This window comes from Podarcis bocagei, assembly GCF_964188305.1.
Source record: "Podarcis bocagei genome assembly, chromosome: 6".
In the NCBI taxonomy this organism is placed as follows: Eukaryota; Metazoa; Chordata; class Lepidosauria; order Squamata; family Lacertidae; genus Podarcis; species Podarcis bocagei.
The window spans coordinates 55,194,791-55,222,743 of NC_138130.1; the positions used below are offsets into that span (position 1 = coordinate 55,194,791).

General features: G+C 38.8%; 1 protein-coding gene across 2 annotated transcripts; it reads left to right on the forward strand.

Annotated features, from left to right (window-relative positions):
* Positions 1-27,066, forward strand: PAXBP1 (PAX3 and PAX7 binding protein 1). 2 transcript variants are annotated; one of them, XM_081199297.1, is made up of 18 exons: positions 1-653; positions 5,129-5,254; positions 5,787-5,963; positions 6,921-7,142; positions 8,033-8,136; positions 8,974-9,194; positions 10,370-10,559; positions 14,971-15,094; positions 16,403-16,502; positions 16,935-17,050; positions 18,161-18,360; positions 18,995-19,139; positions 19,248-19,369; positions 20,946-21,022; positions 21,129-21,195; positions 23,752-23,898; positions 25,114-25,268; positions 26,046-27,066. In XM_081199297.1, exons 1-18 carry the CDS (start codon positions 173-175, stop codon positions 26,161-26,163), a joined length of 2,892 nt encoding a protein of 963 aa, XP_081055423.1. In that variant the 5' UTR covers positions 1-172; the 3' UTR covers positions 26,164-27,066. The 2 variants fall into 2 exon arrangements, with proteins under 2 accessions (XP_081055423.1, XP_081055422.1); XM_081199296.1 differs by having other exon boundaries at positions 2-653; positions 5,126-5,254.
* The last annotated feature ends 887 nt before the right edge of the window (positions 27,067-27,953 follow it).

Consider the following 27,953-nt stretch of genomic DNA (forward strand, 5'->3'; position numbering starts at 1 on the left):
GCTGCGATGATGCAGTTGCGGAGAGCGAGTTGAGGAGCGAGCGGCGGTGTGTGTGTGCGCGCGCTCTCTCTCCGGGCTGCTGCTGCTGCTGCGGTGGTTGCGCCTCTTCGTCCGTCGCTTTTTCCTGTGCAGGTCCTTTCCCGCGCGCCGGTGTCGGTTGGGCCTGAGCGGAATGTTCCGCAAGGCGCGGCGCGTGAACGTGCGGAAGCGGAACGAGTCTGAGGAGGACGACGAAGAGCGAGACGAGTCGCCGCCTCAGCAGCAACAGCCGCCGGCGCCGCCGCCGGGAGGGGATGGGCCTTCTGGAGAGGCCGACCTGCTGCCGGGTCCGAAGCCGCCGCTTCTGCCGCTCCCGACGGGCTGCGTCCCCTTAGCCTGTCCCGGTGGTGGCGGCGGCGGCGGCTTCGGTTTCGGCGGCCCTGAAGCGGTCGGCCGAGGCGGCGGTGCCGGGTTGACGGCCCCGCAGCTCCAGCCTCCTCCGCCTGTTCTTATCCCTCCCCTGCCGCCCCCTTCGCAACAGACGCCCCCGGGGAACAACGGGCTGATGCCGACGGCTTCTAAGCTGAAGGAGCGGAAGAACAAGAACAAGGAGGAGCCGCCGCCGCCGCCACGCGGGAGCCTCAGCCTCCTCAGCTTCCAAGATGAAGAAGAAGGTGAGCTTGCCTAGCGGGCGCCCTCGTCTCCACTCCCTCGGCCGAGGCCTAGTTGCTCCCGCTGCCCGGTCAGCGTTGAACTCGCTGCCGTTCGCCTTCTCCACCCCGCTTTGCCTCCCCAATTTGAAACTCGGTTGCTTCAGGCGGGGAGGCTTTCCCGTCCCCCGCCTTCCTCCGGCCTTTGCTAGCTTACAACCTACCTGCCATATGGCAAAGCGCTTCCGCTTAGGCTGCACGTTACTGCCTACACCATGTGTATCATTCTGCGGTACGATATATATGTGGAATTCGTCGCAGCTCAGAACTATTGAGATTATTCAGTAGAGTAGAAAATAGGTGCGCTTCCGATCGGGTACAGATGTCACATGTTGGCTTGAAAATGAAATATTGGGGAGAAATCTGTAAAATGGCCGCGGGAGATATTGAGAATGGCCTCCATTTCTCCCCCCCCCCCACATTCACACACGACATACATATATGCATATGTCATGTTACATTCAAGTGCTTCATTGTAAACATACATTAAGCATGCATACGTTCTACTGAATTATTGTAGGAAAGCCCCAAAGATATATCTTAGAGAGGTTTTTAAATGAGGTATTTTGTACCATGGTGTGATGAAAGTAAGTGCATAGTATGAAAGAGTTACATTTTTCAATTGCAGCTCTTAATTGTAAACACGTACAGAAGTGTGTGGGGATCTAATTCTTCACTGATCCATGCATTGTTAGAGGGAAAAGCCACATGCAGAGATAGTCTTGCATGAAAACCGGGTCATAAATGTCAGTCATCACTGGCAGTTCTATTTCTGACCAAAATAAATTTGCAGCCAACAAGTCCTGTTCCCAGAACAACACTGTCAGTCTGTACTAAATTAATTGCATGAATAATTTTGTCTGCCAACTTGGTGCTACTGCTTCCTTATTAATGTTAGAGGAGCACTGAGAGACTGCAAAGATAGCAAGGTATATTGTTTAAAAGATTTAAACAAGGTATATTGTTTAAATCATTGGATATAAATCTATTTTCCTATTGATATCATTGATATCATTTAATATATTTCATTGACAGTGGTGCAAATCCAACCACTGTACCTTGTTAATTTACAAACAGATATTGTTTTGTTTGTATAACCAAACTTTGCATTTCTGTATACATATTACATACTTTCCTATTTTTTTACCTAGAGAGGGAATGTTTTTAAAATATTCCCATATAGGGGTCTGTCTTACACCAGTACTCATGACAGTTTGTGAACAGCGTGATTCTATACAAGCCTAGTGAGTAATAAGTCTGGCTGTTTGGGGGGGGGGGGCTGACACTCAAGCAGCAATCCTATAACCACTTACCTCTGAGTAAGCCTCATTTAATTCAATGGGATTTACTATTGAGTTGACACATATAGGGTTGTGCTGTTGGCATGGGAATATAGCAGGGATTGGAAACCTGAGGCCCTCCAGATGTTACTGGACTACAGCTTCCATCATCCATGACCATTGGCTGTGGTGACTGAGCTTGATGTTATTTAATATTTAGAGGGTCACAGGTTTCCCATCCCTGGAGTATAGGAATATGCACACTGTCTTGCCTTTTAACTGTTGCTCATTTCTGTTTGATATTCTGTCTTGGCCCAACCCCATCCTCACAAAAACAAAGTAGCCAACAAAAATTAAATGTCTATGAAAAGAGGATGTGGAATTCCTGTAGTGGAATTTCATCTGGCCACCCTATGAAATGTTGAAGCAAGTTTTGATAGTTGCTGGGGCAAACTAGAGCAGTTTGTTTTTCTCTAATAAAAATGAAACGTCTTTGTTTGATAAATACTCAAGAATAGCTTTATAGTAGGAAGCTGCCTATATAACCCAATATGGTATATGACATCTTTTTCTTTGAGTTTCCTCCCCTCTGGAAGTTAGGCAGGTGGAGAGTGTACTTTATAATTTTCAATGGCTTATATCCTATATTTTTGTCATAAAAAACATTCAGAGTCGCTCACAACATAAAGAAAATCAGTTGGATAAATAAAAAAGTAAAACACCAGAAGCAGCAGCTAAAATATCAGAATTTCAGGAAACCATAGAATCATAGACTCATAGAGTTGGAAGAGACCACAAGGGCCATCGAGTCCAACCCCCTGCCAAGCAGGAAATGCAGGTTATAACAGAGATTTCAAAAACTAAAAGCTGTTAGAACAGAAAGTTCTTAGTCTTCCTTTGATATAACATTTTGGAGGTAACCAGTCAAATCTTTTGTACTGTTGGGAACAAATGTATTCATCAAAGCTCCAAAATAAACAGTGATATTGTAGGTAGGACACTGAACTGAAACAAACTTGTGTGATAGCTTATGTAGTACTCAAGTTACCATGCTAAAAGCCAGACATGAACTTTGGACAATTTGACATTGATTTGGTTTATCTACATAGAAGTTTTCAAATGTGTGTTTTGCTGGACCTCCTTAAGGACTTTTTTTGAAAATGATGTTTTACACTTGGGAATTAATCTTTAAGAACACATCAATTATGAAGGATGCAGTCAAGTGTATATTTCCCTCTAATAAAAGATATACAAATATGGTTCTCAGTTACAACTTAAATATATTTTAAAGGATAGCTTGCTATTTATATACATCCTTCATAAGTGACAATACATGCATTGGTTTTGTATGAATGTTTCTGTACCTGACTGAAAGACTATTGTAAAGAGCAGTCCTATGGAAACAAGCACAGCCCTTGTCTAGAGGCCTGTGGGTAAATAGAATTAAGAAATGGTAATGTGTGGGTTAGGAAAGCAAAAGTATTCATTTGCAAAAGTATGTGTTGACTTAATGATTGCCTTGACGGGGTGGGGGGGAGCCCTGTAAATTTAATTTCAAAGAAGAACGTTTAATTTCAAAGAAGAACGTTGCTCTAGGACATGTCAATACACCCTTCCTTTACATGTAGTGAACAAAACAGCTTATTAATTTGCAGGTGTCCAATTTTGGAACTTAAGTTAAAATTATATTTACCTATTTTGTATTTGTTGTGCTGTTTTCTATGATTTGGTTTAAGATTCTTTATGAAGAATTGTAAAGTAATAAAATTTAGTTATTAAAAGTGCCTTTTAATTATGAGCATATAGCCTTTAAGAAGAGCATCCAACAAAGAGTTTAAAAGAATTACATTAAAAGTGTGTGTGTATATATATATATATATATATATATATATATATATATATATATATATATATGCTTTCGTAGATTTTCACGGGTACAGGAATGCAGGTTTTGGTGTCTTCGGGTGTCTTCCCGTGTAAGAGTTGGGGTGTCTAGGCGACGTTTCGACGAGGTCTCACTCGTCATCTTCAGGCTGGTGCTTTCGGCTTCTTGTTACTGGAACAGAGCAGGATCTCAGTGTTTGAGTTCCTATAAATACTGTTGAGGGGGTGTGGTGTATAGCCTCCAACGTTCTGGGCAGAGAGGAAGTTCCCAGGTTAGTGTGTCTTTTCTTCTTTTGTTCATTAATTACTTGAGGGATATCTTGAGTGATTTATTGAGTGATATTCTGAGTACCACTTAGGAGGGTCATTAGGTGTACTGCACTTAGTTGTGCTCTGGCTTGGCTTCGTGTATAGGGGCTAAGTGTACTGCACTTAGTTGTGCTCTGGCTTGGCTTCGTGTATAGGGGCGAGCTGTGGTTTTGTGCCCTGTGCCTACACAGATCTGGCTGGCACAGGGCACAAAACCACAGCTCGCCCCTATACACGAAGCCAAGCCAGAGCACAACTAAGTGCAGTACAGCCATCTTCTCAGAAAAAACTCTTCACAAGGTCAAGAGGTCAAGACACGAAAGCTTTAGCAACTAATCCACACCTAATGACCCTCCTAAGTGGTACTCAGAATATCACTCAAGAAATCACTCAAGATATCCCTCAAGTAATTAATGAACAAAAGAAGAAAAGACACACTAACCTGGGAACTTCCTCTCTGCCCAGAACGTTGGAGGCTATACACCACACCCCCTCAACAGTATTTATAGGAACTCAAACACTGAGATCCTGCTCTGTTCCAGTAACAAGAAGCCAAAAGCACCAGCCTGAAGATGACGAGTGAGACCTCGTCGAAACGTCGCCTAGACACCCCAACTCTTACACGGGAAGACACCCGAAGACACCAAAACCTGCATATATATATATATATATATATATATTGCACCTCAGGTGCTATGGGTATTGTTTTGCTATTGGACCTTCTTGCAACAAATTAGGACTTGTGGTATTGAGATAGCACAGGAGCTGTGGGTTGGGTTCTCCCATTGTAAGGACTTGTAGCTGTTGTGAAAAACAAACTGGGTTTGTTGATTTAGTCAAGTTAAAATGATGGATTTAATATATTTTAATGCACTATATAACACCTTTTATATAGCTGAAGAGACAGTCACTGTTTTGCCGATTTGTAATTTCTCTCATTTATGCTTATTTTTTCTCCTAAAGAAGCAGAAGAAGTTTTTAAAGTGAAGAAATCAAGTTACAGCAAGAAGATAGTAAAGCTTCTTAAGAAAGAATACAAAGAAGACCTTGAAAAATCGAAGACAAAACCAGAAACCAATTCTTTAGCAGATGGTAATCTTTATCTTGAAATTATAGCTGAAAAGGAAATGTTATGCTTAAATATTTATATGCCAACTTTCAACCAGCTGAGTGTGGTTTACAAAGTGAAAATATGCAGATATAGTAAACTACATAGTAAAAACAACTGATGGATAAAACCAGAGTAGTTAAACAATATTGTCTAATGCCTAAAATACTTTAAAAGCTAGGGAAAATAAAACAGTTATTTCTTGGCACTGAAAAGAAATCAGTGTTGGTGCTAGGCAAAGTTTCCTGGGAAGGGATTTCTTATTAAGCTTCACGTTTTAGTTCAGCCTTTCCTACATGTGCTTCCCCCAACCTTTTAAGGAGCAGTTGAAATCAAATTAATATTTCATATTTGTCAATTATTTCACTGCACTTCCTAGTTCCAAAATTCATTAGTTTTGGCCACATCTGTGGACTGCACAGGGCTATTATCTCAGGTGTATATAATGTGAGTTTCTAAAAAATAGTTAAATCCCCCCCCCCCAAAGATACTTCAATAGCACACTTTTTTTTCCAGCCGAACAGTCTGCTGATAAGACAGGACAGATTAAAGATGCAATTCAAGAAGATGGGGCTGCAAACAGTGAACAAGGAGAAGAGGAGATGGAAGTTGAAAGTGAGAAAGAAGAAGAAAAGCCAAAAGCTGTAGGAGCATTTTCAAGTACTTTGTCTTCTCTGAATGTTCTGCGTCCAGGTTAGTGTATTTTTTCTCAGGAGGAGGCTATCCTGAGATGAATTCTTTGCCTTTCTCATTCCATAGGCAGGGCTGTGTCAATCAGTGTACTTGGATGACACCCCATCGCAGTTGCAGTTCCGTTATCTTCACTGCATGGGGGTCTTTTTGGAGCTGTTGCTCCTTCTTTCTACTTCAGAGACCAGGTATTTTTAGCTGGCCTTTTAAGTCGAAATTAGGGGAAAGGGAAACCAATTCATTATCTTAATTAGATCACTTTTTATTAATACCTTAACAGAATATTTAGATTTGATTTAGTTTATGTAATTGATCGGCTTCCATCTTTGAATATCTATTTAAAAGTCATAGTCCATCTTAATCTTCTTTGACAAATTGATTTTGTATATCTGTCATTTTTCTTGTTGACTTCTGTTTCATGAATTATTTAGAAATAATTCTGGCTTAGTAAATTTGATTCTGTTGGTCTTATTTACTACTTCAGATTCTACTTAATTGCATTTTCTTCCGATCACAGGAACGTAGCAGCCTGTGGTGGATGTGATGTGCTTTTTCTTGGAGATCTTGTTCTGTCTAAGCATGTTGAAAGCTTTACATTTTCTCTTTCTTATTTTGTCTTTATCTGATAAAGCACTAATCTCAGCAATGTGACTACTCATACAGTATTCAGATATTGTTTGACTTTTACATAACCACGAAGTTGAAAGTACTGCCGCAGCAAGCCTTGCTGTATCAACTCTCTCTTCAATAAAGCCAGGTCGGATGGCTGCAGGGAAGAAATATTTGGAGGAGACCTGGATAGCAGATTATCCCAGCCTGGTTGAGGGAGTAGGTCATGATGTCTTGCCTGTGCCTCTGTTGCAGCCAGTTGGAATTAGAATGCAGGTGGAACTGTAGCATGTGAACACACGATTGAATATAACTGATGGCTTTTAAAAAGCACATTCATTTTTTTTCTAGGAGAAATTCCAGATGCTGCTTTTATTCATGCTGCTAGGAAAAAGCGCCAAATGGCTCGTGAGCTTGGGGACTTTTTGCCACTTGACAGTGATCCAGGGAAAGGGCGCCTTGTTAGAGAAGATGAAAATGATGCCAGTGATGATGAAGATGACGATGAGAAGCGAAGAATAGTCTTTTCTGTGAAAGAGAAGTCCCAAAGGCAAAAAATTGCAGAGGAAATAGGTAAAATGATGAAAAGTTGCAATAAGTTCCAAATGCTCTGCTGTTGCTATTAAAGGTGTTTGACGTAAATTGTTTTCAAAAACTGTATTTTCAGTGGCTTAATAGTATAATGTAATAGTGAGGTTGCATGTTATAAATTCATTGGTAGTTACAGTTAACAGTTTGGCTTGGATCTAAAGCTTGAATGAAAATCCAGTTGCACAGTTAGGCTTTCCCTCTGCCTCCTTGCTGAAGCTCCCTGCAACCTCCAAAAACACTGCTGAGGCTCAGGTATTGTCTAGCATATGGCATGGGGAATGCATCAGGAGTGGAGATGGATTTGGGGAAATCATCATGCACAAATGGAAGTGCCTTTCCAGTTATACAGTGTACTTTTGGTTATTATAGCTTCATATTGGAGTATGAATGAGGAGGATGAGCCTGTGGTCAAACATGGTGCAACTAAAAATGACAAAATATCTGTTTCTGATATATGTCACTGTTGCAAGTGTTTATCCACAATTTTGTTCTGCTTCTGCATTAATCTGTGATTTTAAGAAATACAAAAATATGTATTTTCATTCATATTTTGAAAAGTTTAAACTACTGTGAACTCTGTCGCAACTTTAAGAGAAGTGCAAAATCTGGCTGATAGGGTGCAGAGCCGGTTATTTTGTACAGTAATTTGCAAAAATCTTCTTTCCTCAAACATACTTGGGTACACCCCAGTTCACTCAACAGAATATGAGGTAGGGGCACATGCCCCCATATTGAGATTCCCTCAGAAACAGGGCTACATGTTTGCCTTTTTCATTGAAGGCATGGAAGCTTTAGAAAACTCAAATGCAGTATTCAATATGCCATTATTTAGTGTGTGCTATTCCTACTGATTGTTATGTTTTTGTGCTCAGGTATCGAAGGAAGTGATGACGAAGCCCTGATTGCTGGGGAACAGGATGAAGAACTCAGTCGATGGGAGCAAGAACAGATACGTAAAGGCATTAATATACCTCAGGCATGTATTAAAGGAATTCTAAAATTGTAGTAGCAAATGATGACCCTTTGGCTAAATAAAGCTCCTGATTTGTCATCTTACCCCCAATTGCCAGTGCTAGAGGGGAGAAAAGAGGTGTAGATACCTGTGACATAGAGATTTGACAGCTAAGTTCTGAGGCTGACCTTGTCCTGACCCATTATTCTTCACTTCTTGAACAGGCCTACTGGTACATGACCAGTGTTTGATAAAACATGGGTTAGATCTAATCTAACATCTAGGTTATATTACTGGAGTGTGTTATACAGTGCACTGCCTCAGATGAAGGTTTGGAGACTTCAGATGGTACAGAATTTTGCGGCCAGGTTGCTCACCTGGGCAAAATAGTTTGTCTGTATAATACCAATCCTAATCTGGATGCAAATTAGTTTCCAGGTCCAATTCAGAGTGCTAGTTTTGACCTATAAAGCCTTAAACAGGTCAGGACCACAACTGAGAGGCGAGAGGTAAATAGAGGATCTGACAGTTGTGGCAATAGGACTGGTTGGCAGTGCACTTTAAAGAATAGAAGAGGGGACCTCCATTCTCCTCCTCCCATCATAAAAGTGCCCCTTCAGTAAAACCAGGGGTGTAAGCATAGCTGAAAGGACAAATTATCCAAGCAAATCTTCCCTGTTTAATCATTGAATGATGAATGTTTTGAGGTGCTTCTTTCCTTGATAAGCACTTGTATACACATGAAACATATACATGGGCAGGTAGAATTTAAGATATAATTTCTAAAAATTGCCTTTTGGACTGAATTAGCTTTGTGACCTTGTTTTTGTAATAAGGTTTACACATATTTTGTTCCCATAGGTTCAAGCAAGTCAACCTGCTGAAGTGAATAACCTGTACTACCAGAATACTTACCATACAATGCCTTATGGTTCATCTTATGGCATTCCTTACACATATGCTGCTTATGGATCATCGGAGACAAAATCTCACAAAACAGATAATACAATACCTTTCAAAACTCCCAGTAATGAGATGACTCCTGTTACTATTGATTTGGTAAAGAAACAGCTTAAAGACAGGTAGGGCACACCAACTTCTTAAAATTTAAGACCTGTCCTCTAGGTTCAGTCTGGGGGGCAGATGCAGAATTTCATCAATGGAAGCCCATACGTCCTCATTAAAAAAGGAAGAAAAGAAAACTGTTCAAAAGGCTGTTTGGATTACTTCCCTGGAAATGACCATTTGATCATGTTGAAGATTGGTACATGAAAAGAATGGAGACTGAAAACTAATTTTGTAGCCAAGGGATTGAAAGAACAGTAATACTTAGCTTACCACATTATATTTTTATGAGAAGTATAAACCATTCTTTTCTGAATAGGTAAACATTTTAGACAAAGGCTTAACATTACATTTTTAGTAGTTTTAAATGCTGTAACATTTACTGAAAATTGGAAATAACATGGATTAACTGAGGAGTTGCATGTGCTTCTTACTATAAGCATGTATCGTAATGGCTTGAAGGTGAGTCAGATTAATAGATAAATAATGACACCTTTAATCTAAGGTTAAGTATTTGAGTTAGCAAGTTCTTAATGTTAAGGTCAGAGAAATTGTTGTGTGCTTCCCATTTCTGTTGAGAGCAACTGGAATTCAGGATACTGAGTATGCAAAGGGAAATGTGGTTAGATAATAAATACCCTGTATATAGCATAAAGAGCCATATAAACCGGGGTGCTTTATGTACATAATATGTACATAGGATTCAAACACAATTCAGAAATGAGGTAAAATTGACTAAAGAAACAGCCACTTTTGTGTGTGGTTGGTAGAGGGTACACCAAGGATCCCTGGGTATACTATGCATCAGCTGGAAGAAGAAATAAAAGTAGCATATGTAGTGAGTGTGCAGGGTGCTTTTGGAGTAGAGAAAGATGTGATGCACTCCCTTACTAGGTGGAAAGCTTTGGGTTTATGAATGTTGGGGAGGGTTGGAAAAGCACAGATTTCGGGGCTGGGGTAGTGTGAGGATGGAGAAACTGACCTCCTTGGACCACCAGCCTGTGTATGGTCAGTGGTCAGTAGAGATGGCCAATAACACCTAGAAGGCCACAGTTTCCTCATCTCTTTAAAGCTGTCAATACAGCTTTAAATGTTGTTTCTTGTAGTTTTCTTTACTATAAGAAAAATAGTGCATGTATACTGTAGGTTACAGTATGCTTTGGGATGTAAACGTGCGTCCATTGACATTTAGGTTGGACTCAATGAGAGAATTTCACAAAGCAAATCAGCAGCAACATGAGAAGCATCTGCAAAGACGTGAAGAGTCTACCAAGGCAATCGAAAGATTGGAAGGGTCTTCTGGGGGTGTTGGTGAACGGTATAAATTTCTGCAAGAAATGCGAGGGTATGTCCAAGACTTGCTTGAGTGTTTCAATGAAAAGGTAAGAATGCAAAATATATTCATCTTTTTCAGTAACGAAGTTTAGTATGTGCTCAGTTCTCTTGTACATGCCAATGAAACACTCGGCACATGTTTGAAGGTTTGGTTTTAAATGTGGTGAAAACAATGTAAGTCATTGTTGGAATACAACAGTGTTGGCATTCAGGTTGTGATGCCACCTTTCTCATTCTTAGAAGCATTTTATTTCTGAAAACCATTGTAGTTCTCAATGATGACTCAGATTCTGGTTGTTTAATTTGCATTTCCCGGTTCCCAGCATAAAAACCCAGCAACACTTGAGACCTACATAAGGATTCTACAGACCAGTTTCTTCGCAGCCAGGATTGGTTAAGGAAGGACACTTAAAGCCCAGGTTTCCCCATGGCATATTGGAAACCCAGGCCAGTTTCATAGGAAGAATATACTGTTTTTAAAGCAAGGTTTGAAAAAAGCAGTTTATCTTGCTGATAAGTGTCAAGTGCCAGGTACCCTTTTGTTACAAAGTGTTGTACTTTTAAATTGGATTTCAGGCAGTTCTTTACTAATCTGTACTGCAACTTGCCTTTCCTAGAACTGGAAGGACGTGTTTAAAAAATACATTTTAAAAAATTGTTGGGATTGAGCTTCAATCCTGTGCACATTCAACCTGGAGTAAGCCTCCTGGAATTCCATAGGACTGATTAACTTGGCATCAGTGTGCACCAAGTTCAGGATGAATTTCCTGTTTCTGCTGTTTCATTTTTAAAAAACTAAACATAAATGAATTAGAATTCTTTTAAACTTTCCTGTGGATAATTTGCTATTGGTTATGTCATATTGTAAGCTATCTAGTAAGGGAGATTAGACCACTTGTGCACTGTAACGTGCCATGCACATTGGTGGCACCATATAAAAAAATAAGTTCAATATCTGTGTTAATCTGTAAATAATAAACCTCCTGGTGCAAATAATTTGGAAACTCAGTAATCTGAAGGTACAGTACTAGAAGAAAATCCAAGGCTTGGAAAATATTGTGCAGTTACAACATAAGCAAGTTCATTATAATCAGAAAAACAGATGGCCATCCAACTTCTGCTTAAAAACCTCCAACAAGGGAGAGTCCACCACCTTGAAAGGGAGTTGGTTCCATAGTCAAACAGCTCTTACTTTTATTAAGATATTGATGTTCAGTCATAATCTGCTGTCTTGTAATTTGAATAGGGTCCTAGCCCCCAGAGCAGGAGAAAACAATCCATTTAAATAAACAAGTATCGAAGTCTCAGAATGTTTTGTTCTGTTTTTAGATTTTGGTAGAAATGTAAGCTGCAACGGTTTTGGAGTTGTTGGTGGAAATGTAAACTTCAGATAACTTATTTTAATGCTTATTAGAAGTTTTGTTTCCATTTTCATTTTGTATTCTTGTAACAGATTGGTCCCACTAATTGAGCCAATAAACCTTCAGTTAAATCATGAAGCACTAGATTTGGACACGAAGAGGGAGGCGAATTGAATATTTGATATGCAGTGTACAACAATCAGACAGTCTTGCCCTTGCATTTCCCTGTATCTCCCTGGAAAGTTTTTTTTAATGGAGTTAGTTGCTTTGGCTTGGATCTAAAGGTATAGTTGTGCAAATCAAAGGCTCGTGCCCCAGGTCAGCCCCTGGTTTTTCAGGATTTCTATCCTCCCTACTTCAACACTCAGCATCATAAGCCATACCGTCCCAGATGTTCCCCCAGTCTTATAAGGAGACTTTCATGGGATGTAGAAGGAAATGGAAGGTTGGAATATCCTATCCTGTGAATAGAAAGTAGGATTCAATCGTGTATTTTTGAAGAAAAGTTAACAGTAATACAGTGGTACCTCGGGTTACATACGCTTCAGGTTACATACGCTTCAGGTTACATACGCTTCAGGTTACAGACTCTGCTAACCCAGAAATATGCTTCAGGTTAAGAACTTTGCTTCAGGATGAGAACAGAAATCATGGCGCAGCGGCAGCAGGAGGCCCCATTAGCTAAAGTGGTGCTTCAGGTTAAGAGCAGTTTCAGGTTAAGAACGGACTTCCGGAACGAATTAAGTACTTAACCGGAGGTACCACTGTATTGGTATAGAAAAATAGTAGTTCTATTCAAGTGCAGATGTATAACAGTTAAAATATAAATTAAGCTTGCAATGGTAAACTTGGGCACTAGGTAGTAAATCTCATTGAATACAATGGGACTTATGTCTTGAGTAAACTTGCTTGGGATTCTGTTGCACAATGTAGCAAAATAGATTTCAAAGAAAGCATCAGTAGGTCTTGATCAGGTTACTCCATTTCCCCACTATGGTGATCTGAATCCAGATTTCTGCTAGTAAAATTATAAGCGTAGACTGTATGATTATGAGTTTGGAATGACTCTTCTGTATGGATGAAAAAACTTTTCTCTAAAACTTAGATTCTATCCACTAAATAGGAAGGCAGACAAGGAAAGACTAGAAGCAGAAAATTGTGTCGCAGTAACCTAGTTTTCAGATCTCAGTAGGGTGGGTATGAAACTCGTTAAACGTAGCTGAAAATTGCACTATGAACTTATTGTAGCTAGCAGTACACTCTGAATGTTTGTGGGCTTTGCTTCATTTTAGTAATGAATTCTTAACTAATGCAAGAAGAGTCCTATTCACTTTACACTAGTGTGGTTGTATATAATGGATTGTGTTGAGCATGTGAGGCAGAGTAAGATAGCTTTGCCCTGCTTGTTCACATAGGATGCTCCTGCTTGTGAAACAACAGCAGGAAATACAACTGTCTTCTTTGGCTATGCCCTTTTCTCATGTTTGCTTCTGCCTCTTTCCTTCTTCCCCTGAGTTGGCAAAGTTGAATTGAATATTTTGGCAAAGAATGTAAAAGCTTGAATAGATTTGAATTTTTGAGGAGGATTCTGCTTTACTCATGGAGAAATAGTGATGTTGATGGCAGGATGCATTGTGTCGATGTGGTAGTGCTTGCAGCCACTCAGCCTCAGTTGCTGGTGGAAAAATGTCAAGAGTAGAATAAGTAAAATAGGTTAAAAAAAAACCAACCTTGTGTCTGGTGTGAACGCTCATGCTTGTAACTGCTTTTGGACTTTTGTGAATGTAAGTAAATCTTTCCAGTTCCTTAATAAACTTTATTGAAAATATGTTCAGTCATTGGGTTACAAGACTGATTTTTAAAAATTGCCCTTTATTTTTTAAGAAAACGTTGACTGAAAAGAAGTTGTGCTTTCTGTCCAATATTTAATATTTTTTTCATTATATCACCTCCAAGAGAGATATTTCCTGTATGCAAATTCACCTTTTCCTTGAAATGTTCTGTCTTTTCTTTCTCAATTTGTAAAGAAACTTTTTTATTGTGCATTAATTATTTCATCAAGTGATCTCATGAAATACTGAGGTCATTGCAAAGTCCCTGCTAGAACAGTTTTTATTAAGTAACAGTTAAAACAAATTTGGAATTACTTGGACTACTAGTAGAGGAAAGAATTAATTAAGGATAGATTCAGATGAACAAGCAGGTGGGCCATAGCAGCTTGAAATCTAACTCCAAAGTGATTGCTTGCTTCAAATGGGGAGCTATGTGTAGTGACTTTCTCAATGCACGTTTTAGCCTGTGCAGTATTCCTTCAAATCCAGGCGACTAGGAGTTATGCTGAAGGGGAAGGTGGGGAATGTCTTAAAATCAGGCGAAGGCACCTTCTTTTTTATATAATTATTAATCCAATCTTATTTAGTGACTGTATATTACTGTGGACTGCTTACAACAGTTTAAAATCAAAATAACTAATAAAACAGTACAAAATATTTTTAAAATACAAAAGAAGTTGCTTCTGTCAGGTTTTGGGGGGTTTCCCTAGTTTCTGCACTACAGCCCACCCCATTCAGCAGAGTTGCCCAACACTATGTGGAGCATTTTGGGGTGCTTAAGGGCTGACATGGGGAGGAGGGAGTGGGGAGGTTATCTTGGTAATTCTTGTGCTTAACTCTTGATTCAACACTATATATTTGTTCTTTGGCTTATAAGTAAACACATGTCTAATAGTCTATGGCAAGTCCAAATTGCCCTCAAGTGATCAAGTAAAGAAGCTTGGAGTTTCCCTTTTTTCTTTTGGCCTACTCCCAAGTGAGATAATTTTCTATTGAATATATATTGTAGGGTAACCTTGTAAATGTTCTTACAGACTAGTAACTTTTGTGGACTTCTTTGCAGGCTTGTTCTTATGCTTTCCGTGAGGTAGCTTGTTGTCATTCTTTTCTATGCACTTTTCTTGAGTTAAATAGCAGTCAGTTGTTAAAACAGTAAAAAGAAAGCGATGCAGCTAAATGTGTAGCTGTATATCTTGGAATAGGGTGGCATCCCATACAGTTAAAACTTGAAGACTTTTTTATTACGGAGTATTATATTTTTACAGGTGCTCCTGATTAACGAACTTGAATCAGCAATGCATCAGCTGTACAAACAGCGAGCTTCCCGCCTTGTCCAAAGACGACAAGATGATATTAAAGATGAATCTTCGGAGTTTTCAAGCCATTCAAGTCAGTCCATCTTGAAGGTTTTTATTATTCATTAAACAACCTTGTTTACATAGTGCAGTTTTAATTTAAAGTGAAACCAGAAAGCATGTCTGGTTTAAATCTGGTAGAAAAAAAATCAGATTAAAGAATCTTAGCTCAGACTCTATACAGTGCCTTTCCTGTTCTCTGTCTCAGTGATTGAAAGTCATAGCATCTTGCTTCGATCCCTTTTTACACGTTAGATGTGTGTGTAACTATATGTTGTCTTTTCCTCACTTCCTGAAAGTATTTTTTAGAATGTTCTCTAAACCTAAAAAAAGATGTAGGCGATTCTGATCGAAGTTTAGCTTTTGAATAATATTTATTTCTGCAGCTTACAAACATCCCCCCACCCACCCAACACAATCTAGGTACAGTTTGCCATGCATGCCTTCATTACTTCAAACATTAGACCAAATAATACCTGTGCTAACATTCCTGTCTTATATGTATTAGGCAATTTTGCTAGGACAAATTTGTAAAATTATGCAAAAGTGAGTACTTATGGTGAAATCTTATTCCCTCTTTGATACCAAGCTGGTAGATAATAGGGAAATTCATCCAAAAATTCTCTAGTTTTTGTTTTCAAATGTTCAGTATATGACAACAATCAGATATCAGATTGTAGCCTACAACAATACTAATTGTCTTAATACCAACTGAAAATCTGTCAGTTCCTAATACTCTTCAGTGTTCTTCACCAAGAATAGAAATTTGACCTGTTTTAGATGTATTTTTCTTTATTTTTTGTATGGAGAGGGGAAGGACTGTAGGTCAGTGACAGAGCATCTGCTTTGCATGCCGAAGTCCCAGGTTCAATCTCTGGCATCTCTTGGTAGAACTAAAAATGTCCCCTGCTTGAATCCCTGGATAGCTGCTGCCAGTCACTACATACAATATTGAGTTAGATAGAACAATGGTCTGACTCCATATAAATGTTGAACACTAATGCTTTTTTAAACAATACAAACAGTTTTTTATGTTGTATTTTTTTAAAGTGTTTACTGTTACTGAAGAGTTCCGAGTGATAAGTTGATTGTGACTTTTTTTTTGCACATAACGATGAAGGCACTCAAATATTTTACCCAATTGGTAATTGCTTCAGAAGATAATTCAGCCGCCGCCAATTTATCTGTGCGGTGTGTGGGGGTTTAGAATTGTCAAACTTATAGATGTATTTCAGATTTATAGGGACCCGCTGAGAAAAATCCCCGCTAAAAACACTGTCATTATTATGCTTCCTGTAACTGGAGGATCAGTGTTCTAATTTCAGTGTTTGTACTCTCACAGGTAAAGCCCTGATGGCACCAAACCTTGATTCTTTTGGACGAGACAGAACACTGTACCAAGAACATGTTAAAAGACGGACTGCAGAAAGAGAAGCAAGAAGGTACAGCAGCATTTAGGTTACTTCTATATGTATTGGAATGCATGTTCTGTATGATTGCTGTCTCTTTGTAGTATACAGCCTACATATTCAAGTGCTTGCAGATAAATGATGGGCCACTCGCCTTGTAGGTAGAACATTGCTTGAGTCTTACATAGTGCGGCACAGTGGAGGTGGAGGCTGGCTGCTAGATATATGACAAATCCCAAACTAAGGCGAAGGGGAAAGTAGCATAATGTTCAGGGCTGAGGTACTAGTCATCGAATAACACATGTCCTGTAACATGTCAGATGGCTTCAACTCTGCTTCATTTCCTCTTGAAATAAGGGAGAGCAGGAAAGATGCACCCCTCCTTAAAATAACAAGTACCCTTTGTTTGGGAAAAGCTTGGTTTTCTAACCTCAATGCAACATTGTGTTCCATTTATTTTAATAGGGCTCGTCGTAGACTTGCCAGAGAGCAATCTGGGAAGATGGCTGATCACCTTGAAGGCCTTTCTAGTGATGACGAAGAAACTTCAACAGATACTACAAACTTCAATATGGAACGAGGTCAGATTATTCATCTGAATGTCAGAAGTCATAGTAATATCTAGATCCCAGTATTTTGTAGAGAAAATTTCATTTGATTAGATTGTATGACACTTTAAACCATGCTCTAAAAGCAGCTTTAAATGTGGAATTATTACCTCATCTGTAGAATGACAGAGGCCAATGCTGCTCTCTGCCATCATAAGCCATTCATTTCAGGCAGCTGGAGAAGGAATTCCAGCCCTAGTCCAACCCTTCTCTTACAAGCAAGGAGAGCCTCCTGGTGTAAAACACACACACTCTCTGCAAAAGTCAGGCTTCTTGGCTCATACCATGTTCCTCTTTATTCTATTTTGACTGCTGCTTTTCTCTGAATAGTCAGGATCAGGAATTTCATTGTATGGGATCTTGTAAGCCTCCTTCAGGATGTGACAAAAGACAGGGTGTAAGTTTCATAATTACATGTATTTCCTTTGAAGTGGAACTATTCACAGGGGTTTTTTTGCCACATGGAACTACTTCCATGATGCTGTGCTTTCAAGTGATTATCACCACGGGCACACTTTCGAATTAAGTCATGTACTTTCATACACTGAGGTAAACACCGTACAGTAGTTGTAACACCAACTTCTTAAGAAAAAAATAACTTTGTTATGCTATTGCTATAAAAAGGCAGAATATAAACAATAGAAAGGGCTAGATTCAGAGTGAACTGTGTCACAGGGATGGCAGAAGATGACTTTGCCCCTTCCTCCCCTGGTAGTCCCCTCCTCCAGCACCTTCTGCTAAGGGTCTAGATCCTGTTGAAAAAGGAGGAATCCCTAGAAATTAGGAAAAGGCCATCTCCCCATTTCCACTCAGCCACCACCATAATCCACCACCATTTAGCAGGGTCCCAAGCCCCTCAGTGAGAGTATTTGCAGAGGACATAGGAGACTGCTATGAGGAATAAAGGGTAAGAAAGTTGGCTTCTGCCAGCCTCTTTGTGCACGTTCAGCTCTGTATCTGACCAAAGCGGTATAGATATTAACAATTTCTTTATAGTATATTTGCTTGAAAGTTTGCCTGAAATTGCATTGCAGATATAAAGCAGGAGATTAATTTATGCTGTTTAAAATACTGTTATCCTAGATCGCATTTTGAAGGAGTCCAGCAAAGTTTTTGAAGATGTGGTAGAAAGCTTTTCATCCATTGACGCCATTAAGTCGCAGTTTGAAGCATGGCGTTTCAAGTATTCATCTTCTTACAATGATGCTTATATTGGCCTTTGTTTACCTAAGCTATTAAATCCTTTAATAAGACTTCAGTTACTTACCTGGAACCCTTTGGAGGTGAGAGAAAGTTGAGACATGTTCACTGTGTTCTGTTTGTTAAACAAGGCAAAATGGTTACATAGAAGTGATTAGAAGCCTGGGATCTGAGGGCCTTACTGCGAGGAGATACAGGGAGCCAGACAGAGGGCCTTCTCGGCAGTGGGGCCGTCCCTGTGGAACGGCCTCCTATTAGATATCAAGAAGATAAATAACTATACAACTTTTAGAAAACATCTGAAGGCAGCCCTCTATCAGCAGTTTTTAAAGTTTAATGTTTTATTATCTTTTTATATGTGTTGGAAGCCACCTTGGGTCATAAATGTCCAAATGGTAGGCCTGAACTACAGAAACTAGCTGCTTTGTCAGTCTGCTGCGACAGTATATTGATAGTATAGCAGTGCAGAGGAGTGGCTTCTACAACTTGATCAGCCTTGACGCAGTAGTTTGCAAATAGGTGACTGAAAAAAAACATGCTGACATCAGTGCCAGCGCAGCCTCAGAAAATATGATGTGCTCCTGGCACTACAAGGACATTCTGAAAAGGAGGCACCTAGCCTAAATGCTTGTACTAACTTATTGATAGAGCGTTCACACTTGATTAGTATTTTGTTTTAAAAACCATATTTATAGTGGCAATGTTTTATTTTAATAGGATAAGTGCCAAGACTTTGAGAGTATGCTGTGGTTTGAATCTTTGCTATTTTATGGATGTGAAGAATATGACCAAGAGAAAGATGATGCTGATGTTTCACTATTGCCTACTATTGTGGAAAGAGTGGTTCTGCCTAAATTAACAGGTACTTTATAAATATACAGTCATTTTAAAAGCACAGCAGTTTCTGATTTTTAGCAACATCATCTTAACCCTTAGTTTTGAGAAGTAATAATTCTTTTTTTGTTGTTAGTACTTGCTGAAAATGTATGGGATCCTTTTTCTACAACACAGACATCTAGGATGGTAGCCATTACCCAGAAACTAGTAAACGGTTATCCATCAGTGGTACATGCAGAAAACAAAAACACACAGGTAAAAAATATTCTTTTATCTTTTTGTAGGACTAGACTGCTATGTCTGGTTGCTACTGTTATGACATTCACTCATGTTTTGCACTTAATCCTAAATTCATTTTAAAATAGAAGCAATTGTAGTTCCCTTGTGTTATGTAACTGGTAACTATTTAGGGATTGGTGTGTCACAGTAATATGTGTTGCTGGAATGATGAAAATCTGTAAACAAACAATAAATGTCCATAAAAATGGCAAAAGTAGTTTCTGTCCATCGTCCTCTTTTCATGCTCCTCCCGATGGAAACATGCAGATGGGGGACAGATATACCCCTGCTTTAAGTCGTTTACATACTGTCTTGTGGTACCTCCGGTTGTGGATGGGATCCGTTCCGGAGCTCTGGTCGGATCCCGAGTTTTCGGCAACCAGAGGGACCACTTCTGCGCATACGCGCGTGACGGCAAACTGCTTCTGTGCATGCGCAAAAATGGTAGACCGCTTCTGTGCATGTGTGCGCGGCAAAACACTTCTGGGTTTGCCACTTTCGCAAACCGAAGTTTACATTACCTGAGAGTAACGTAAGCCGAGGTGCTACTGTATTATTTACTACAAAGCTTGATGACTACACTCTTTAGTGTTGAGATGCCAGATTACCAGAACGACGTCCAAGCACTGAACCACTGGTATATTAAAAGTGAACTCTGTATTTACTGCGTTTGCAATTGTTTAAGATAAAACCTATTTTGGAAAGAAACTACTTTTGCCATATTCATGGACGTTTATTGTTTGTTTACAGATAGTTACCTTTGTAATATTATCTTGTGTTGATTGTAGTAGTTATTGTATCACTACTCTGTTCATGGCTTTATTGGAATGATGAAAATAGCAGACTGCAAATGAGAGTTGCAGAACTCATAACAGAGTTTACAAAGGTCCCTGATGGAATGTTTTCATACAACACCAGGAGAGGTTATATTTATATCACTGCTACGGCCATGGCTTAATGCTGCCCACTAAGTTAAACTCTCTGAATTGTGATCATTTCCAAAATATCTGCTACTCCTTCTTCAGAAACACCTAATCAAACGTAGCTTAGAAATTGCCAGTCATATTCTAGATGTGAATAGATCAGTCTGCTTTTAAAGAAAACTAAAAACTTATTTATCCCCTCTTTTAACTGAAAATCTGTTGTCTCCCGGAGGCTGCAGCAAGAGGCAGAGAAGCACAATTAGATGAACAAAATCCTCTCGCAGTCAATTGCATCCAGGCCACTGTTTTTAGTGACTTTTATGGAACTTGTTTCTAGGACATGCTGAAAACAAATCCTGTCCTTGTACAAAAGATCTTCAGGGACCACCTGAAGACCCTGTTTTGCATACACAAATTCAGTGCCTCCCATTTTGTTTCATAATTTTGCGTGTCCCATTTCTGCTAACTTGCATAATTCAAATTAATGGAAAATATAAAGTTGGTAAAAATAATCTGGTATCATGACAGACTTCTCTAGCGCTAGTATCTACTGGGATATTTGGTTAGATTTGTGCTAAAAAGAAATTTTAAAAATACTTCACACTTGCGTTAAATTTTAATTCTTTCAGACATTTCTAAAAGGCCTCTTGCTTAGAATGAGGAGAACATTAGATGATGATGTATTCATGCCACTTTATCCCAAAAGGTAAGATTATTGGTTTGCAGAATCTTTTAGTATTATGACAATAGATCAAATCAACAGTTCACATCATCTATACTACTGAAGTTTAAATAAAACTTTTATTTTTCAGTGTCTTAGAAAACAAGAACTCTGGCCCTTACTTGTTTTTCCAGCGGCAGTTTTGGTCTTCAGTGAAGGTGAGCTAGCAAACAGATGAAGTTTCAGACTTAGGAGCGCTACTGAAGTTTACTTTTGATAACTGGTAACTGACTCTGAGTGTGAAGTGAATTTGCTTGTGGAAGAAAGTAGGCATGCTGTCTCCAAACCCAGCATTGCTGCGTTTGTGACCTTAACTCAGGGTCACCAACCTTTTTTGGCCCCCTGAGCACATTTGCAAACCAGCAAAACTGTGGGCAGCACACATACCTGCAACCATGTATACACCACAACCTGTTCTGCGTATAGTAGAATTATTTTAAGTCTAACTTTGGGGAGGGCACCAACCAGCCTGCAGAGGAGGTCTCTGTGGGCATATGTGTGCTCATGGGTTCTGTTTTGGCAGCACTTGTCTTAGATTATCATGGTGCATGGCTGTCGCACTATTCTCTCAACCCCGTACTCTCAAAACTCCTTAGACCACACAGCCTCCCACAGGCCACATCCACAAGTGCCTTGCCTGTCTAGTATATGTCCTTGAACTGTCATGATGCCTCTTGCTTGTCTGGAAGGAAGATAGAGAGGGGTGTGGGATGTGTGTGTGTGTGAGAGAGAGAGAGAGAGAGAGAGAAAGAGAGAGAGAGTTCTGACATTTGTGTGGGTAGATTGTGACCTACTGTATAAAGGTAAGAGTCTCACCCATTGTGCTATCCCCACCCACTACTGATAAACAGCACCTGCAAGGTTACCTGAAACAGAATGCAGCCCTTTGGCATAAAAGGTGTCGTCATCCCCCCCCCACAGCCCCATGCTTATTGCAGCTTCCATCATCCCTGATCATTGACCATGCTGACTTGGGCTTATAGGAGTTGAAGTCCAACATCTGGAGGGCCACACATACTCCATCCCTGTTGTATATTTAAAGTTACTGTATATATGTAGTATTAAGATGACATGCATTTTTGAAAGTGCTAATGTTACATGTAGTTTTTAACTATGAATTCTTTATACAGTTAAAGGGAAAAAAAATTTTGAGTGTTCTGAATCTGAAACATCAACAACCGTTTATAATAAGAAATTTGAAATTCACGAGGCATAAAAGTCCAGGGAAATGTTTGTTACTAAATTTCCTAGATCCATTTTCATCAGGGTTGAGGCCCAGTTTTGGCACAGAAACTGCTTTGTCCTGAATGATTACCTATGTTAGGAAAGAGACAGGGGAAATGTGTTCTTGTTAATTCTCCTTGAGCTCTCAGTGGCTTTTGATACCGTTGACCCTCATATCTTCCTGAAGTGGCTGTCTTGAGTTGAGGGTAGGTGGCACTGCTTTGCGGTAGTTCCGGTCCTACTTGGATGATGGTTTCCAGAGAGTGATGCTTGGGGAGTGCTTTTCAGCCCCATGAGCCTTCAATGTTGGGTTCATCGGGGTTCAGTTTTATCCCCCATGCTGTTTAACATCTACATGAAACCACTGAGTGGGGACATCTGGAGTTTTGGAGTACATTGTCAGCAATACCACAGGCAGCTCTATTCCTTTAAACCTGCAAGTGTGGGAGTGGATGTGCTGGACTGTTGTCTTGCCTCAATAATGGACTGGATGAAAGCCAATCAAATGAAGCTCAGTCCGGCTAAGATTGAGGCACTTTTAGTGGGTGATTCCTTAGACTGGATGAATGGGAGGTTCTGTCCTCTTGATGGGGTTACACTCCCTCTGAAAGAGCAGGTACTTGGGCTTGGGAGTACTTCTAGGTCTTACCTTTTTTAGCTTTACTTCTGGATCTATTGCTGTCGTTTGAGGCTCAGGTGGCCTTGGTGGTGCAGAATGCCTTCCATCAACTTCAGTTGGTGGCCCAGCTGTGCCCCTATCTGGCAGGGATAGCCTAACCGTCTCTGCTCGGATAACCTCTATGTTAGATTACTGCAATGCTATACATGGGGCTGCCTCTGAAGATGGTTCAGAAACTTCAGCCGGTGTAGAATTCAGTGGCCAGGTTGCTTACTGGGGCAAGATGGGTTGAACATATAATACCAATCCTGACGCGACTCCAGTGGCTGCCAGTTAGTTTCCAGGCCTAATTCAAAGTCCTGAAGTACTTATAGCGTGTATTCTCACTCTGGAATCAAATTTATTTCTGTAGCAGGTCAGTCATTGTAGCTGCCACATAGAGAATTTTGGCCACTTTTCTGATGGCAGCAGTACTTAATATTTCATGTTTTGTGGTTTATAGGTTCCCATAAAAGTACATATTGCTTGAGAAAAGAAGAATGCGTTAACTTTTTCTAATGGAAATCAGTAGTATCCAGGCTTAATTTTGACCGATTTGTACTACAGAAATGTTAGGTTTGGTTATTTGTCCGTTCAGGCTAGAACAAATTCCTGCTCCAGCTGAGAGCTAGCAGTCCTCTTTAATAACACACAATACCCCTTTGCAGAAAATATGGATACTTATGGCTCATATAATTCAGATTTAAATTCTGTATTTAAAATGGAAATGTTTTCATTCATTGATAATTATCTGCAGATGTAAAACATGTATATTTTAATAGTTCTTATATTTAATAGTTTTTATGTTCAACTTTTTATTATCTATGTTCAGTTATTAGGAAACTTTCTGCAGTGGCATGGAATCCTTTCCAACAAAACCTTACAAGAGTTATCAATAGATGGATTGCTAAATAGATACATTCTTATGGCTTTCCAGAATTCTGAGTATGGAGATGATAGCATTAAGAAAGCTCAAAGTGTAAGTAAAAGTGTAACTTTTAATCATTCATTTCTATTGCTAAGCATCCTTTTTAAGTGACCTGATTTGCATGTTCACATGAAATCATGATTTAAAGTAAGCTGTGACTTAACACGAAGGATCAGCATCCTAGTACACACTGCTCAAAAGTTCATGCAGTCTTGCTGCTGCTCTGTCACAAACAAAAGAAGCCGGGATCCGTTCTGTCATGTCACCTGAAGCCAGACTCATCGTTTGTTTTTCTCCATATAAAGCATAAGCATTACCCATGGTTTGTTCTTGGCTGACCACCTGTGGTTTGTTTTTCCCAGTTGCCTGAGTCATAGTTCAGACAACACAACAAACCAGCTGTGATATGGCAGAAGCAGGGAGGAGCTTTTCTGGAGCTTTACAGCAATGTGCACTAGAACAGTATTTGATCACATTAAACCATAGTTTGTTTACATATGATGTGTGAACCAGGCCAGTATACTGCAAATGTATTAAGATGCTGTGCAGTGTAATGGCTAGAAAGTTGGGTATAAAAGTGAACAACAGTCCACACTGAAATCTCCATTCAGCCCTGAAGCCTGCTTGAGTGACCTAAGCCAAGTCACTATCTTTTCTGAAATATTTACATAGCACTGTTTTGCAAAAAAAAAATAGAGAACTCCACATATCCTGCTTTCTTGACTTAGTGAAAGGATGAGATTAAAATGATAGTACAGCAAAAAGCTTACCACACCAGCCAGCCACAGAAACTGCCAGGCTTTATTTCTAAAAAAATTATGTTAATCACTTACACAGAGATCACTTGACAATCATAATACTTTGGGTTTGTTCATGTTTTGGGTAAAATAAATAAATTGATATCAAAGGATATCAAAGTTTTTTATTGACAGTTGCTGAAAGGTGATATGAAATATTTTAATTAAATCGTGAATCTGGCCAAGGACTTCTTGTTATTATTTTTGTACAATATGAATGCATATTAGGTGCTTTTACGAATAATAATAAACGATGAAAATCATGATAATGAAACCAGCCAAAATGGTAGAGGTTCACATATATATTGCCTTTCAGAGTAAGCTCTTTAAAGGCAGATTCCTATAGCACAGATGAAATTCAGCAAACCAGCAACTAAAACACAAAAACAGCAAAGTCAAAAACAACAGACTCAGTAATTGCTGCTTCAACCTTATACTCTAAACCACTCTTTTCTTCTCAATTCTATAGGTAATCAGTTGTTTCCCTAAACAGTGGTTCACTAATCTTAAAGGAAGTAAGACAATATCACATCTAGAAAACCTCTGTAGATATCTTGTTCATCTTGCTGATACAGTATACAGAAATAGCATTGGAAGCTCTGATGTAGAAAAAAGAAATGCAAGGTAACCTATCTTTAACACTGTTTCAGTTTAAAAAATAGTGATTGTTTTTATTGTATTCTTTTAGGTATTTATTTACCATTTGTTAATTTTATCACAAATTTCAAGATGGCTTTATAAAATATAAAGCCAGAATTCAAAGAGCCATAAACTAGGCTTTGCAGGAGTCTTTCCCCATACATCCCATAAACTGTTGTTAAGTTGAGGGGGTGATTTAGGATGACTGCAGGGGTGGGGGGAATCTGAAGAATCCTTTTAACTATGAGAGTATTTTAGATTTGTACATGAGACTTTTTGGATCTTAACCAATATTATTGTAATGAAAATTAGCCATGTGTATATTATATGTAATTTAAAAATAACAAACAGCTTGATACAAAACATATGAGTGTCTTCCTACTGTTTGTGTGTGCCAGTACAGTGTCCTGGTTTATTCAGTACCTCATCTTTGCACATCAGACAGTTGAGTTTTACTGCAGATTATTTATTAATCTCCTTTTACATGTTTTAAGACGATTTACAAATAAACTATAAAACAGGTAAACAGTACCAAAATATGTCCTAAAGGTATATTAAAAACAATACAGAATGAACATCTAAGGCAGAGACCTTTTCATAAACTGCTTAGAGGTTTTATTTACAGTTGGGTGCTATAATATATATTTTTTAAAAAAAATCCAGGTGGAAAAGTTTGTCAAAACAGTATCTTCAATTGTTCCTGAAAAGTACAGATGGTAAGTTGCAAAAAGCACTAACTAAAGTTCTTCCCTCTCTTCCTAGGGAGAATATAAAACAGATAATAAAACTTCTATCAAGTATTCGAGCACTGGACCATGCTGCAACAGTTGCAAATGATCATAATGTGAAAGAGTTAAAAAATTTAAGTGAAGGGAAATAAAACTTTGTCTGCTAATTCTGGGCTTTAAAAATCATTCCTGAAGTGTAATTTTGTACATATGTAAAGTTTTCTTATATTGTAAACGATTGTTTTTAATACAAAGTGCATTCTTATATACAGCATCTGTAAGAGTATTGATGTCTTCAAAGTGAAAAAGAAGCCAGGAAAACTGCATCTTGTTTACAAAATTTTTATACTACATGGTGGCCATCTAGTCACTAAACTGCCCATTAGTTAATAGGAAATTCTACACTGTAAAATTCATTTAACTGATCTGCAAATATTTATATTCCCGTAGTTATATGTTTGAAATAATGGTTTATTTCAAAGTAAGATATTCAGTAATTTGGTAATAAAATTGGTCATAAATATGTGAATATAGTATGACCTGGGTAAGAGTAAAGAAGTGTCCAAAATTGTAACAGTGTTGTTTGAAGTGTATGTACTAGTGACAAAAATAGCTGAAAGTTCACAGCTGCTTTTAGGTAATGGTATGGTCACAAAACTCAAGACACTTCATTGTATAATTTTTTTATCCCTTTAACTCTTACTGGCAATATATTTTCTCACAAATTAATAATTCAGATTATTAACCCTCCCATATGTCCACATATTTGTTTATATCCTATGGTCACAATATTGACTATTCCAAAATGTTGCATTGTTTAATATTTAAAGAATAAATCCTTTTATTTTTGAGTCATGGCTTGCTACTACTGAGATTAGTTTGAATTCTGAAGAATATTGTCACTGTTGTAGATAGTCTGCTTATCTTCAAGTGTAGTATATTATACTTGAGAAAAGTAGAAATTGAAATATTAAATAACTTTGGATCATTGTACTTGATGATGCTCCTGTCATGTGATGTAAAGAAAATATTAAATGTACAGTCTGCTTTTTGAACACTGAATCATTTTATGAATTTATTACATTGATTATTTTCAGTTATAAGGCCAACCAACATCAAATTCTCAGACAATAGTATTAATACTACAGCCTTATTAAACTGCAGTTACAGTAAACTATGGTTTAATGGTACACCTTTAACCACCCTGCTAACAACAAACAAGTCGTGATCTGTTGTAGCAGTGCACTAAATCTAGGATCATGTCGTCCCCCCCAAAAAACCTGAAAGTAGTTGATTACTAGTCTTGGTTTGTTTGGATGCAGTATTAACCCAGACCATGGTTACCCCCCACACACACACACAACACCCAGCAGCATAGCAACAGTGTTCATATGCTTGCTGCACATTTATATATTTATTAAATTTGCTGCAAGCGTATGCACACTGCTGAAAACAATCAACAGTCTAGCTTAACTGGGAACTGCATACAGACAGCTGGGAAAATCTAATCCTGGCACTGTATCTAACCTTCACAGTGTTAAGTAACTTGTGTCATCCAAAAATAGAGCAAGACTGTCCTAAAGCCTTTCACAATAAGAAGGTTGAAGGCAAGGGGAGGCAGGAAAAAAAAGCTAGACTGCAATGATAGACAATTTATTTGCAACATTTGTAGCCTGCTTTTCAAAAAAAGTAGGAATGGATTTTACGTTGAAATATTTTTTTAAACCCTATGTACGTCTACTGTGAAGAGAGTTCAGTGGGGCCCACTCCTAGGCAAGTGACTAAAGCACTGTAGTTTACAACTATTAACTCAAATTGTTACCATATTCAGGGGTCACAGCAAAAAAATAATTTTGGCTGAGCAGTCCAGTGTCGCTTTAAAACACTGCAATAGAAAAGGCTTAGCATTTCAGATTATAGTAGTAATATAGCCTTGACAGCC